Genomic DNA, 15,146 nt, shown 5'->3' on the forward strand with positions numbered 1-15,146 from the left:
CATCATCTGTGGATTAGAAAAGAAAAAAGAAAACACAGCAACCCACTACAATATGGATTTTATTTAAATATTGATTCCTATAAAAAAGAAAAAGATAAATAGGGAAATATGAACAATGAATAAAAAGAGGATTATTTTAAATTGAAATTGTGGGGGGCGGGGTTGGAGACTGGGTGGAAGAGGTAAAGGGATTAAGAAGTACAAATTGACAATTACAAAATAGTTACAAGGACATAAAGTACAGCATAGGGAATATAGTCAATAAATTTGCAATAAATATGTATGGTGCCAGGTGGATACTGAAATATTGGAGGGAACACTTTGGAAAGTATGTGTGTGTCTTGACTATGCATAGGCCTGAAACCAATACAAAGTAATATTGAAAGTAAACTAATTGAAAAATAAAAATGCAAAAAACTGAAATAGTGTTATTGTGATTATGTTGTATAGTATATGTTTAAAAATTCATACCTCCTGGAGATATACACTGGGATGTTTATAGATGCAATTATACATGTCTGAGACTTGCTTCAAACTATTCCGGAGAAAGAAGGGAAATGGGTAGGGCACAGAGGAAAGAGGAAACAAGACTGGCCTTGAAAACTATTTAAATTCAATAATGTGTTACCCCTCACCCCTCATTGGGTTTCACATAGAGGCCTATTATATTATTCTTTCTACATATGGGTATGTTGGACATTTTCCATTATAAAGATTGGGTTTAAAAAAAAACTCTTAAAAAAATCCCATTTCTCTACCCAATTTTGGTCACTCATCAATTAAAAATGCCTAGAAAAATGGAATGTGCACTCTGTTGTGGAACTCTCCAAAAGGCCTGAAAGAGATCAGATGATATTACTGCATTATAGATTTGTTTTTTAAAAATATACCAAGGTCTGTCTGGAAAAAGTTCAGCCATTATTAATATAACAAGAACAGTCTGCACAACATGAACATATCCTGGTGGTCAAGGACAGTGGACTGGAATGTGCAGGTGTGAACAATGACAACTTCACTGTACTAGTCAGTGGGGGCAGTAGACGCCACTGAGAGAATGTGTACTGTGTGGCATCACATTTAAAATGACTGAGTGAGTAGAGGAACAGGCATATATATATAAATAAAACCACGATGTTACCCTATCAGTAACTCAGACAGACTCCTGAAGGCACTAGGAGGAATTCTTTCTTGCTTGACTGAGGAAGCAGCATAACCTAATGGAAACAGTGTGGCTCTGGAGTCAGACTACTTAGCTTCTCCATCCCAGCAACTCCATCACTAGCATGGCCTTGGGCAAGTTATTTAACAGCTCTGGGCCCTGAGGATAAAATCCTATCTAGGCTACATATTCTTATTGGGAAGACACTTAGCACAGGACCTGGCAGAGTAAACATCAATAAATGTTCACTATTTTCAGCAAACACTGGACACTGTTGTGTAGCAGCCATGGGAATTTCCAGAACACAGTTTCTGATGAAAATCTTGGAATGTACGTAGGAATTCCCTGATGCCAGTTGGTATGTTATTTCAGATTTATCTTTAGGCTTACCATAAATCCATAGGACTATGCCAGTTGTTTTTTTCTTTTTTCTTTTTTTTTTTGTATGCATACCTGCCTGCCTATTTGCCTATCTCCCTTGCCTTTGGATTCAGTCATCCATTACACTGAGGGTCTTCAACTTCTGGTTTGCATGCAAAAAAGCTAAAGGTTTAATTTCCTTTGAACTCCATTTCCCTCCCTCCTTTCCCTTTTATCTCTCTTCATCCTGTATTGATTTTGGAAAAAATACAAAAGAATATAAAAAGCCGTGGCTACTACTAGTTCCTTCCTTCTCTTTGCTCATACCATACACACACACACACACACACACACACACACACACACGCACGCACACACAAAACTCACTAGTTCAGCAAATACCACCTCCACCATAGGCATAGTACTTCTAAAACTTGGGCAGAGATACAGTCATATGAAGAGCTTAGGCTCATGTTGAGGACTTAGATGATGTTTGTAGATTTGTCAATATTTGAAATGTAATGTAACAACCTAGTCAAATAATAGACTAGGTGGGATAAGCAGTAAGGTTCAGAATAAGTATGCTAGTACTGAGATCACAGTGAATTATGTCTACTAGACCCCTGGCCCTTTATAAACAACAATGGTCCACTTTTCCAAGTTACAGAGGGGACAAAAATGCCCAGTCTAGAAACGGCATCTGTTGATTCCTATATCTACTGCCCTGGCTCTTTAATTCTTCGGCATCATCATGTTTGGACTTCTGCAGCTCACTTGAGGTCCTCCTGCTTTGGAGAATCCTGACTGGACCAACTTTTCTATTTACTGACTTTGATCCAGCCCATCTGACTCTCAGTTTGCACATCCCTACAGCCTTTGGCTTCAATGCAAGCGCTGTTCCCTACTCCTAGGAGGGTTCTTCCATGCCAGTTCCGGCCCCCAAGGCACCCGCAAGGGGGAGGGGTGAGATAAAGAGGAAAACAAAAAGCACTGTAGATCAGTTTTTAAAAAGTACTGCATTTGCCTTCAGATGGTGCCCCATGGTTGTGGCATGTTTAAGAACAACATCAGTATGCAGGCTTCCAAGGGGTCAGAGGACAGAGGCTAGGACAGTTATCATTTTGAATATACTAATCCTATAATAAACATTGTTTGCCAAATTTCAGCTTATATAATAAATCACAATGACCACGAACAATAATTACTTTTAACAACTTTACTATCACATTTCACAATGACAAATGAAATTTTTTTTGTATTCACAAAATATGTTAAACAGTTTTGCAGTTTGACCTTTAAATTGCTGATTTAAAGGTAAAGCAGCTTTGGCATCTCTGAACTCAGCTGCTTTACCTTTAAATCAGCAATTCAGATTGTATGAGCAGAACAGTTCTACAATGAGATTAATTATTTGAAAACTGTACCTTTATGTAGAAATAGAGGTTAAAATTTTCTGTATAATCTTTTAAAATAAAGATTAAATCCCCTGGAAATAAAGGGAATCAACATTTTCAACTCTCCATGTGTTAAAGCTGTATTCACCACCAGCTACATGTGGCTACTGAATTGAAACTGAAATTAAGTAAAATTAAAAATTCAGTTCCTCAGTCAGATGAGCTACATTTTAGGTGCTCAATAGCCACATGTTGCTGGTGGCAATGGTAGTGAACATGCAGACACAGAACATTCCATTATTATAGAATATTTAACTGAACAGTCATGCTTTGGGGATCCACTCCACATGTTTTTCTACATGGACCAATTTACTTTAATAAAAAGCTCATATTTTATAAAATACACAGCTTTACACAACATTTATACGATAGGTTAACAGACCTGTCAAAGCATTTAGAAGCTTCATCTGCAGTTACTTGGTAAGTTGCAGAACATGCAGTTAGTTACTTGGTAAGCTTGATTTTTCACAACCATCTTTTTCAAATTCCTTCAAATTTGACAGATTAGAAACATACTACGCATTTTTTAAAGTATTTTCTTTTTAATATGTAGAATGGTGAATCAAAGCATTACGTTTTGTTGAGTAATTAGTCCTTCAATAATTCACATGAGTAATAGGTCATTTTGGGGTTTAACCCCTGCATCCATTATTTCTGACCACACGGTTCACTGACAGATGTCTCACTTTGGATGTACACAACAGAAGACTGGGATCCGTTTCACGTACATCTGTTCCCCAACAGCTTAGGCAGATTAATACTTAAGAATGCACCCAGCTCTGCTAAGTCCCACATAATCACTAACTCTTATTGTTTTAAAATTGTTTTTTTCTCTTTTTCACATTTTTCCACATTACCTTTCACATTGCTAAGTTTCCAGAAAATAAATGTTTATATAAACTTAAAGCACAAGAAAATCATTTTAACTCTCTCATAAAAGAAACACCTTCAAAACCTCATTTTGAAGCCCAAATTTCTCAGATTTTCTAGTTACTGCTCTAATTCGGCTGAGCTCAGAGTTGTGGTAGGAATAAACCTTTGAAAAACATAACATGAAATTGTGTAACCTGAGGTAGTAAATCTATGAAAAAGACAGACTTATAAACCATGATTAAGGTTTGAAAGCCTCATTTTATTTTCAAAAATGTTTAAAACATTATATTCTAATGCTAAGCAAACATGTTATAAAATCCTTACTCTGAAATTTGATGAGAGGGTTCAGAAATAAAGGCTAAGCAACTCTCTTTGTCCATTATGAAAAATCTGCTTATGCCTGGCCCCAACCAACAATTCTGTATAATGGTTTCCTCCTTTCCAAAGACAAGGCTCGCACTGAGGTGATGGCTCTCCTGTCACCACTGTGCCCTGAGGCTGGGGAAGGGGAGCAAGGGGCTTGGCCCATATTCCTCCTGTGGTTCTTCTAATTAGAGATTCATTAGCGCTGTGAACCTCCTGCTGCAAAATGCAACACTCCATACACACCAGCCACTTGACCCCATTGATCATCCAAACTTTATTTAGACTTATTTGATTCATTAAGATATCCTAATATTTAAAGTCTATAAAAACATATTTTCTTTAAAATGCACCTTCACAGAGTCGATGCTTCTTAGAGACCATATAATATAAATGATTGTTTTACAGGTAAGAAAAAATCTAACTCAGAGGGTTAAAAATGACTTGCCCAAGAAACAAGACATCAGGTCCTTTGGTGCCCCACTCCGGAAACCTTTCCTGCACCACAGACAGGGACGCGCTACAGACAGCTGGAGTAAGAAGCCTATAAAAGATGCTATAGTGCTTGTCATACTTCAAGGTGTTTTTCATTAGTAAATGACACAAAGATTGGAGGGAGGGAGGGAGGGGTAGAGGAAAAAAAGAGTGTGGGGGGAGGAAAAGAAAGAGAAAGGAGAGAGAGAGAGAAGGGGAGTGGGGGGAGGGGGAGAGAAAGAAAAAGGGACACAGAGGGGGGAGATGGGGGAGAGGGGGAGGGAAGGGGAGAGGGGAGGAGAGGGAGGAGGGGAGGAAGGGGAAGGAAGGAAAGAAAGGAAGGAGGGAGGGAAGGAAGGAAGGAGGGAGGGAGGGAAGGAGGGAGGGAGGATGGGTAGTGGGCATTTGGCATTTCTTCACAGAGATCCCTAAATTGATCATTCTTAAATATACAAAAACATGAGCTTAATTTAGTCTAATCCTACTCATTACTAACTCTCCCCAATAACAGCTTTTCCTTTATGGGAAACAGATAAAAACATTATAACCCAGTCATACTGTACAGTAAGCAGCTTCTGCTTTGGGGATGCACAAAAATGCTTATACTTTTCTATTTCAATGTAACATTTCAAATAGAAGCTTACCACTCAGTAAAAACGTGTTCCTAGAAGTTTGTCCTTGGTTGAGATTTAGAACAATGCCAATGGGCAATCAGTGATGATTTGAAATTATTTCACTCTGAAAATATCTCATTCGTAACAAGCTAAGGTCTAAATTACAAAATAGGCAAATTTTCTATGGCATATGCTTTTGTTCCCCTTCTGATCTTGCTTCTCAATTTTTCACACCTTATGGCCAGTCCCAGGCCCTGCGTTGGGGGCTGCCCACATTGTGGCATTACTCTTGATTAGCTCTGCCTGGGCAGGGTCTCATGACTTTCTGGCCTTTCTCATTTAATCTCATAGAACTCACCTGATTCCTCTTCCATTTCTTTAGGACATCGCGTCTTCCTAGCTTACAAACAGCTAAGTTGGTAATTACTTTATATTAACATGAATAAACCTACGTATTATTCCACAAGTGATATGGTTATAATTTAAGATTCCAATATAAAGGTCACTGACACCATTGCAGGTAATAAAGATGTTTTCTGAACAGATGATGTCCTTTGTGTACACAGTTTACAGTGGTAGCACTCTGGTCAATATGCCCTGGTTGGTACTTTCTACCCTCAAGTTGAGCAAGATGGAACTTTCTGGCCATGATGCTAACAATGAGGAGTGGGCCATTGTCAGCTAAGGGGAAAAAAAAAGAGTTCTGATGCTTTAACCAAAGGGGAAGGGATAGTCTCTTCCAAGTGATACCACTCAGAAGTAGTAGAATAGTAATCAGATTACAATGCAATAGGCAAAACTATAGTTCATGAGACCAGTTAGCAAATTCATTCATTCAACATATATTGTTTACATGCAAGGTTCTCTTCAAGGTGCTGACGGTAAACAAAACACATGTTCCAAACATCTTTCCTCTTCCCCACCTAGATCCAGTTTCTATCCCTCTCCCCCTGCTCTGGGCTTCCATCAAGGGGTCCCTGGCCCTCTGGCTTTGGATTATGATAAGGACCAGAAAAGAGGGAGCACAATACTGAGTCCCTGACCCCTCCCGGCGGAACTGGTTGAGGAAATCAGCCAAGCTGAAGCAAAGGTCACATCCCCTGATGAGGGGCCCTCCCTACAGAGTCTCTCTGAATCCAGGCTCAGGCAGCTCTTCCCCTTTTGGGCTTAAGAATGGAATCGCCTGTTCCTCTATTTCTAGTCCCAAGAGTACTTCACTGTCCTTACATCTTACTTACACCTTTATAAATACTGCTTTTTAAAAATTCTCATGAAGTTATCCTTATATGAATATGCCATTTATTTTTTATTAGGACCCCCAAAACTGGGGTGATGGTGAGGAAGATAGACAGTGCATATTATATAATATATCAGACAATACATGCCATGGAAGAATATGAGAGTAATAGGAGCCGGAAAGTGTGCAGGAGAAAGGAATTTTAAATAGGTGATGAGGAAAAACCTTACTGAGAGGATAACGTTTGAGTATAGGCTCAGGGGAGTTGACAAGTACAAGTTTATAATGGCCTGAGCTATAGTAGTGATTGCCTGGACAGTGAAGGAAGACAGCCAATGGAGTGAATAGGATTAGAAGGCTGATTAGAAGTAGTGAGTGAGGGAGAGTGAGCCTGGACTTACCTTCAGAATCCTGGCTCGGATAACCTTCCAGAGAGCCTTCTGAATGCCCCTTCTCATATAAAGCTAGCATGTTTATCACTCATTTATGCAATCCTAGAGCCATCCAATATAAACTTCAGGGAGTCCTACTCATTATTTCCATAGCTTACACACACCTAAAAGGCAAAGTTAAATATTCTAACAACTGGCTAATTAGTGAGTTCCAAAACTATGATAGGGAATACAAGACCAGATGTTATTTCTGAGGAGCAAGAAAAGTTGCTTTTCTTGCAGATGTACTAGATGTGCGGGACCCCTGAGTTGATGTATACAGGAAATATTTGGGGTCAGGACTAAAGACAGAGGTTGAATGTTAAGCCTGAGGGTGGATGAGAAAAGTGGACGGCATAACCCGGAGAGTACATATGAGTGACAACAGTTTGCAAGGCCAGATTTCTTGAGAACACTGAAATTAGGCAAACAGACAGAAGTCCCCATGGGAAACTGACAAACTGTTCTGGTGGTGTCACAGAAACGGAGGCAGCAAAGTCAAGGTCAAATGAAGGAGAAATCCAAAAAGGTAAGGGGGCTGAGATTGGTCCATTTGATTGGGCAATTCTAAGGTGATTGCTACCCTTTGCCCAAGTAGTTTTAGCAGAGAGAAAAACAAAGCCAGGTCTCAGATGGTTGAGGACTAATTAAGAAGTAAACTAACAGAGGCCGTGAGAGTAAGCTAACTATGCTAGGAGCATATCCAAGAAAGTGAGGAGAGAGGCAGAGTAGCAGCGAGAAGAAGCTTCCAGGATCAAGGCAAGGCGTGGTTAGGAGAGTCCTGAACACATCACTATGCTTAAGTGAAAGCTAGCAGAGCAAGGGCTGAAAACGTAAGAAAGGATGTGTAATAGATGACACCAATTTTTAGAAGAGGCTGAAGAAATGGGATGTGTTGGTTATGAAGAGAGGTGACAAACATCTATGGTGTGACCATGGGTAGAAGCAAAGGACATGGAGTGAAGATAAAAGTCACTGAAAGAGGTCTAGAAAGTCTGAAGCTTTAACATAATTGTGATATGAATATCACCAATGGCAGAACTTTGGATAATGAGAGACACTGTGAGTTAGATAAAACAGGTTCAAATAAATATTAGAAAAAACCAAGGGGAATATCATCTTCATACTTTCTATTAAATAACACCCGAAATTTTTACCTTTGTCTTCAGGCCTCTTTCCATTCTGGCCTCTGCTTTCCTGTTGAATATTCTCCCCCTGCAACCATTACACATTTTACCAGTCACTATTCCCAGAAAATAGCCTTCCACTTGCTGCTTTTATTTAATTCTCTCAGCCTAGACTTTTTCTCCCATTGCCATCCCACCTGGTTCAACAGTGCCCCCCGCAAAATTTAGGTCAACATAGAACCTCAGAATGTGACTTTATTTGTAAATAGAGTTCTACAGCTATAATTAAGTTAAGGATCTCAAGATGCGAAGATCATCCTGGATTTCGGATGGATCCTAAATCTGATGCCTTTGCCCTTCTATAAAGAGAAGCCGCAGAAAGAAGAGCAGGCCACGTGAAGTCAAAGACAGAGGTTGCAGATATGCTACCACACATGGAAGAACAGCAAGAACCACCAGCAGCTGAAAGAGGCAAGAAAGAACGCTCTCCCAGAGCCTTCAGAGGGAAGGTGGCCTGGCAGGCCTCTTGATTACTGAATCCTGGCCTCCAAAACTATGAGTATAAATTTCTGTTGTTTTAAGCTGACACATTTGCAGTGATTTATTAGCATATCCCTATAAAACTAATATAACACCTTAACCCCTCATAAAATACTCTTTACCATTCAACTCAAGCTCTTTTTTGGAAATGAAGGTTTAAATAAACAAGAAAATTAATCCTCCATGAAAAAACTCCTGTCAAGAATATGTCTCCCTCCTCTGAACACACAGAAATCCTTCAAGGAAGAAATCCCATCTTACAGATCTTGATATCACTGCACAAAATACATACAGGCGCTTAATGTTTGATGAATGACTGTTTGGTGACATATGGTGTTATATTATAGCTTATAGTCCTATCTTTCCAAAAAGGTAAAATCCCCTTGAAGGCAAAGACCAGGTCATCATTTTGCATTTTTATAGCATCTGGCAAAGCGTTCTGCACTAAGGTAGCACCCACATATTTAAATTAAATTGTTAAGGGAATAACTGCTTATCAATCTACTATACTAAATTGAAGATATTTCTTCCATCAAAAAACAAACAAAAAAAAAGTTCTGGTGCTTTTGTGCCACCCATCTTGACTTGCAAGCTGTCCTTAATGGTCCTCACTTCTACGAGGACAAGTAACACAACCATTATTCCAAGTTGCCAAGTCACCATGGGACCCAATAAAGAGAACTGCTATGACTAGGGTCACACTCATGTGCCCTGCAAACTAGATGATCAAGTAGCCACTATTTTGGCAGAGACAGCCCTCATAATATATATTAATGTCTTTGTTCATTACTCAGAATGGAATATTAAGATAAGACCACATAGTATTTTATCTCCTTAGTGAAAACAATTAAGGCTGGGAGAAAATATTTGCCAAAAAAATGCATCTGCCAAAGGACTGTTACCCAAACTGTGCAAAAAAAACAAAAAACAAAAAACAAAAAAAAAAAACCCAAAACCTTAAATTTCAGCAATAAGAAAACAACCTGATGGAAAATGAGCCAAAAAGCTCAACAGACATGTCACAAAGATACCAAGAGAGCAAGTAAGCCCATGAAAAGATGCTTCACATCATACGTCATCAGGGGAATGCAAATTAAAATCAGATACCACTGTACACCAATTTAAATGGCCAAAATCCAGAATGCTGGAAACATCACATGCTGGCAAGAACGTGGAAAAACTCATTTATTGCTGGTGAGAATGCAAAATGGTATAGCCACTTTGGGAGACAGTTTAGTCATTTTTTACAAAACTAAACATACTTCTACCATGCAATCAAGCAATCATACTCCTTGGTATTCACTCAAAAACCTGCACATAGATGTTTACAGTAGCTTTATTCATAATTGCCAAAAGTTAAAAACAGACAGGATGTCCTTCAGTAGGTGAATAATCAGTAAATTTTGTTCCATCTAGACAACAGATTATTATTCAGCACTAAAAAGACATGAGCTGTCAAGCCATGAAAAGACATGGAGGAACCTTAAATACACACTACTAAGTGAAACAAGCTAATCTGAAAAGGCAATATACCGGAATCTGATTCCAACTACATGAAATTCTGGAAAAGGCCTAACTGTAGGGAAATAGGTCAGTGGTCGCCAAGCGAGGAATGAACAGACAAAGACACAGGACTTCTAGTAGCAACAAAACTACTCTACCTAATACTGTAAAAGTGGACACAGGTTGTGGCGGTGAATTTTGGTAACTTGACTGGGCTAAGGGATGCCAGGGTAACTTGTACAACATTGTTTCTGGGTGTATTAGCATTTGACCCAGTAGACTGAGTAAAGATCCGCCCCCACCAAGGTTGGTAGAAGTCATTCAATCTACTGAGGGCTAAATAGAACAGAAAGGCAAATTCTTGCTCTCTTTTTGAGCTGGGATATCCACCTTCTCCTGCCCTCAGATGAAGAGCTCCTGGTTTTGAAACTAATACTCACTTTAGCGCCTCCCAACCCTCATTTCTCAGGCCTTCAGCCTCAGACTGGAAGTTAATCAGCCACACTGGTTTTCAGGCCTTTAAGACAGTATGAATTATACCACCAGCCTCCCTGGTTCTCCATCTTACAGACAACATACAGTGGCGTATGTCAGCCTTTAGTAGCCCATAATGAATCTCCTTGAATCTATCTACCTACCTACCTACCTACCTAATTCTCTGGAGAATTCTAATATACATCATTACGAATTTGCCAAAACCCATAAAATATACAAACACTAAGAGTGAACTCCAATGTCTATGAACTCTGGGTGATAATGATGCGTCATTGTAAATTCATCCATTGCAACACTCTGGAGGGAAATGTTGATAATAGGGGGGAGGCTGTGCAAGTGTGGAAACAGGGTTATATGGTAAGTCTCTGTACTGTTGCCCAATTTTGCTATGAACCTAAAACTGCTCTAAAAATAAATCCTACTTAAAAAGAGAGCTACTAAGTCACTATGAGATTTAAAAACTGAGTGATCTCAAAACACCTCATACTGTTACTGAACAAATGGACCCGTAGCGGGTGGGGAGGGGCGGTTACCCAGATGCTATTACCGAAACAACCACCACCTCCCTTTCCCTTGGGTCCCTCGGTTGTAGGTCCTTTGCCCACCGCCCTTGAAATTATGGCTCTCAATAGCAGAGTTTGGTGAAAAGGAAAGGAACTATTTATTCAAAAGTTGTACAGGTTTGATTAATGGCTAAATGTCGCTCTTAAATCTCAAAATCCCTTTAAAACACCCACCAACACACACAGTCCTGCCTTCCCCACCTTTGCCCAGTTAGGCAAGTCAGGGGTACCGTCCTTCAGAAGAAAAAGAACGGAAGTCCGAGGCTCGGCTAGGCAGGCCTGCCACGGTTCTCAGCACCATCCGCTGTGTCACTGTGATACCCAGCTCTTAATCCATAACCATGTGGCACCTTCCCATGGCCCACTAGCAAGAGTCCTTTCTCCCCTTTTCTTCCCGTGTGGTCTTCACATTTTTCCCCAGAATCTGTGTCCCTTTGTCTCTCCCGCAGGCCCCAGTCTCTCCTCCCTCTCTGTAACATTCTGCATTAGAAGTTTTTCAGACTTTCCCGGTTAACCTCGTAGAGATGGAAAATGTAAAATAACCCTCTCTGCATATGAGGAATGATGAAGCTACCCTGTTATTGACATGCAAATGACTCTCAAGGGCCCTGCTCCACTTCAGGTAAGAAGGTGGCCTGTTACTGATACACAAAGTAACTCTCAAAGGTCCTGCTTGAGGCTCCCATCCCCCATGGCAGCCTGTCTTGGGTGAGAAGAATATATTTTTCTTGGGCACCCTAATTTCTGGACCCCGTTACAAATACCCTTTAAGGCGGCCCTGGCTGTGCCCTGTTACAATCTGTGTGCGTTTATAATGCCCAGTGACCCCACCCTCACCCTCTTCTGGAGCAGAGTGGACATGGTCACCTCCCACTTCATCCTTTCAAGTACAGTGACCTTGATGTAGTTTTTCCTCATTTACTACTCCCATGTAAACCCATGTAAACTCATCCATGTAAACCCATGTAAACTCATCAGGCACTATTTCTCACATTTGAACATACCATCTTTTTTTAAAGATTATTTTTAGACAGAGGGGAAGGGAGGGAGACAGAAAGGGACAGAAACATCAATGTGTGGTTGCCTCTTGCGTGCCCCCTACTGGGGACCTCGCCTGCAACCCAGGATTGGGCCCTGACGGGGAATCAAACCAGAGACCCTTTGATTTGCAGGCCAGTGCTCAATCCACTGAGCTACACCAGCCAGGGCTAAACATACCATCTCTTAATACCTCATTTTCTTTTCCCACCCCTATTTTACCAAGTGAAGCATTTCTTGGTTTCTTCTATAAATAGAAGTACTTACTAAGGTACTAGGCTTCAAATTCAGGGGCCCAATATGGTTTGCATACTACGAGTTAATACAAAGAAAAAGTGGTACCTCTAGATGAAGGAAAAGAAAAGCTAAGGGTTTTAGGGCCAAATTAAAGAGTCAACACTTGGAAACTTTAGAGTTAAAACTGTCAAGGTATCTTTTCAAATGCTACTCACAGTTATGCTAATAACGCCTACTTTTCCTCAATCACCACTCAATATAAAACAATATTTTATTTTTCATGTTATTATTTGCCTTTTTGTTTACCAGCATTGCAATAGTAATTTTTATGACCTCTCATTGCATAATATTTCATTTTAATTCTCTAAGATTTCAGTTTTGTTTTAGGGTAAACTGGCTCTTGTAGACTAACCTAAACTCTTACTGTAAATTTCTATTATCCCCAAAGTTCAAACTATCTTAAAAACTAAACAGAATAATTCTGTCCATATCCCTAGATTTTAACTCAAAAGTTCAAGAAAATATTGTGCCTTGGTTTTCAAAACACTTGAAAACATTCAAATTAAGTTCAAAAGGAAGTTTTAGTGGAGTGAGTAAGGCATGTGCAGAAGCTGAATTCACACTCTTACCCAGTGCTGGGCCCCTAACTCCTCTGCTGCATTCTGACTTTTGTACAAAAACAAACAACCAAACAAAAAAAAAAACCCTTTAAAATAGTGTTGTTTTCCTATCCTGTAATATAAATAGTACACTGTGTCTTGTTTGCCAACAAAGGGAGGCCATTTTTTAAATTTCCTAAGTTTGTATTTAGCTAGAAGAGAGGGTACCGCATCCCAAAGTTTTTCTCTAAATCATCTCTATACTAAAACTTGAAATATTTCCATTATGAAATACAGCATTATAACACGTCCTAAAACTAAATTTTCGAGTCAGTAAAAGTCAAATGCAAGGAAACAGCATGATGACGATTCCAAAGTCAACCTTAAAAATCAAAAGTTTCTAGACTGAGCCTGAAGAAAGCTTGATTATAGACAATGACGAGAGAAATGTGAAGGATGGAAAAGTCCGGGGAGACTCCAAAGCACTGAGGTTGAACTTTTGGGAGTCAGCAAAATAAGAGTTTAATTCAGAACCCTCGTGGAGGTTATAAAAAAAGGCTTACACTTTAAAAACACGGTCGGAAATCGACATTAAAACTTTATCAATTTGGCAGGGAAAAGTAGGTGCCCTTCCCGGGTATAGAAAACACCATCCCTTCGGGGATCAATTCTTTCCTCTTTGGCGCAGAGCAGAACCTGAGTGAGATGTGGCCCGGGGAATGCACCCCCAGGCGGCAAGACCGGCAGGAGGTGGCAAGTGGCGGGAGGCCCCCGGGAGTGCCCCGGGTTATCCCCAGCTGGGAAGGGCTCTGCGGTGGCTCCAGGACTCAGCAGCCAGCACGGGTGAAGGAGGAGCTTAGGGAAGGGGTGAGGCTGCGTCCGGGTAGGGTGCGCGGGGCGGGGGAGGGAGGACGCAGTGGGAGACGCAGGCTCCGGGACCCGCGCACTCACCCGCCGGGCGCACGGGTAGGATGGGCCGCCACCTGAGAGCCCGCACGCTCAGCACCACGTCGCAGCTGCTCCTTCCGATCTCGAAGATGCCCCGGAGCAGGACCTGTTCGGCCGCCGCCTCCGGCTGCGGTGGAGACGCCCAAGGCACCGAGGGCACTGCGGCCGCCGCGGGGGGCGCCTCTTCCTCCCCGCCGCCCTCCAGCGCGCTCACCCGGCCTCCGCGTCTCCCCAGGGGCATGGCTGAGCCTCCGGACGCGCCGCGGTCAGGGGTCCGGGGAAGTCTCTGGAGGAGGAGGAGAAGAAGGTGGAGGCCCTGGCAGTCACACTGGAGCTGCGTCCCGTGCTGCCACAGCAACCGCGGGTAGGGCTGAGACCCAGGAAGGAGGCGTGGCGGGCAGGCGGGGCCGCCTAGACCAGGTCCCGCACCTTAGCCTGCCAGCCTCCAGTCTCTGCCCTTAACTACAAAAAAAAGAAAGGAAAAAAAGTGCAGGAATAGGAATAAATTGCTCCCTCTCCCTCGACCCTGCTGCTAAATGCATTTTAGCGCCTTGCGTTATCCGCAGTTGAATAAACCAGCGCTGCTCAAACTTTGACTAGCATGCTCACTCTCCTGGACATCTTGTTTAGATGCAGATTTTTATTGAATAGGTCCAAGTTAAGGCCCAAAGTAATGTACGAGAAGCTCCCAGCCGTGCCGGTGCCGGCGGGCCGCAGTACACACTTTGAATTACAAAGGTATAGCCGCCGTTTCTCAACTTTCTTTCCAGTGGGCTCTTCTGGAGAGCACAGGTCGCGCTTTATAACCACGTTTGCATGCCCTCAATAATTAGCTGATCTTTATGCAGCTGGTACAGGATTCAAGCGAGCTCAATTTCCAAACGCCCTGAGAGGAAGTCAAAGATAACTCCCTGGTTTGCACAGACACATTCTCACCTGACAGAATTATTAAAGGAAGGCTCATGCCCCAAGATATCTTCTCCACTGCAGTCTTGTCTTCGCCTGGATCTGGAGTTCCCGGGAGAGAGATTACAAGCAGCAGGACTTGTTCTCCTGAAGGCTACCGCTGTAATATAGTGTTACCTTGAAATGAAGAGAGCCCTGGGGGTTCATCTCTCACTTTCTCATGAT

The 15,146-nt window shown here is 41.5% G+C and overlaps 1 protein-coding gene across 3 annotated transcripts in view; it reads right to left on the bottom strand.

Moving 5' to 3' along the window:
- Positions 1–14,256, bottom strand: part of CERKL (ceramide kinase like) — a 99,934-nt gene extending 85,678 nt beyond the window's left edge. For all 3 annotated transcript variants that reach the window (XM_054562740.1, XM_054562739.1, XM_054562738.1), the window contains exon 1: positions 14,019–14,256. In XM_054562740.1, coding sequence (XP_054418715.1) covers positions 14,019–14,256 — 238 coding nt within the window. The remainder of the gene's footprint in view (positions 1–14,018) is intronic.
- Between the last annotated feature and the right edge of the window lie 890 nt (positions 14,257–15,146).

Source organism: Pteronotus mesoamericanus, unplaced genomic scaffold, assembly GCF_021234165.1.
Source record: "Pteronotus mesoamericanus isolate MK-2021 breed Mesoamerican mustached bat unplaced genomic scaffold, CSHL_Meso_final scaffold_651, whole genome shotgun sequence".
NCBI lineage: Eukaryota > Metazoa > Chordata > Mammalia > Chiroptera > Mormoopidae > Pteronotus > Pteronotus mesoamericanus.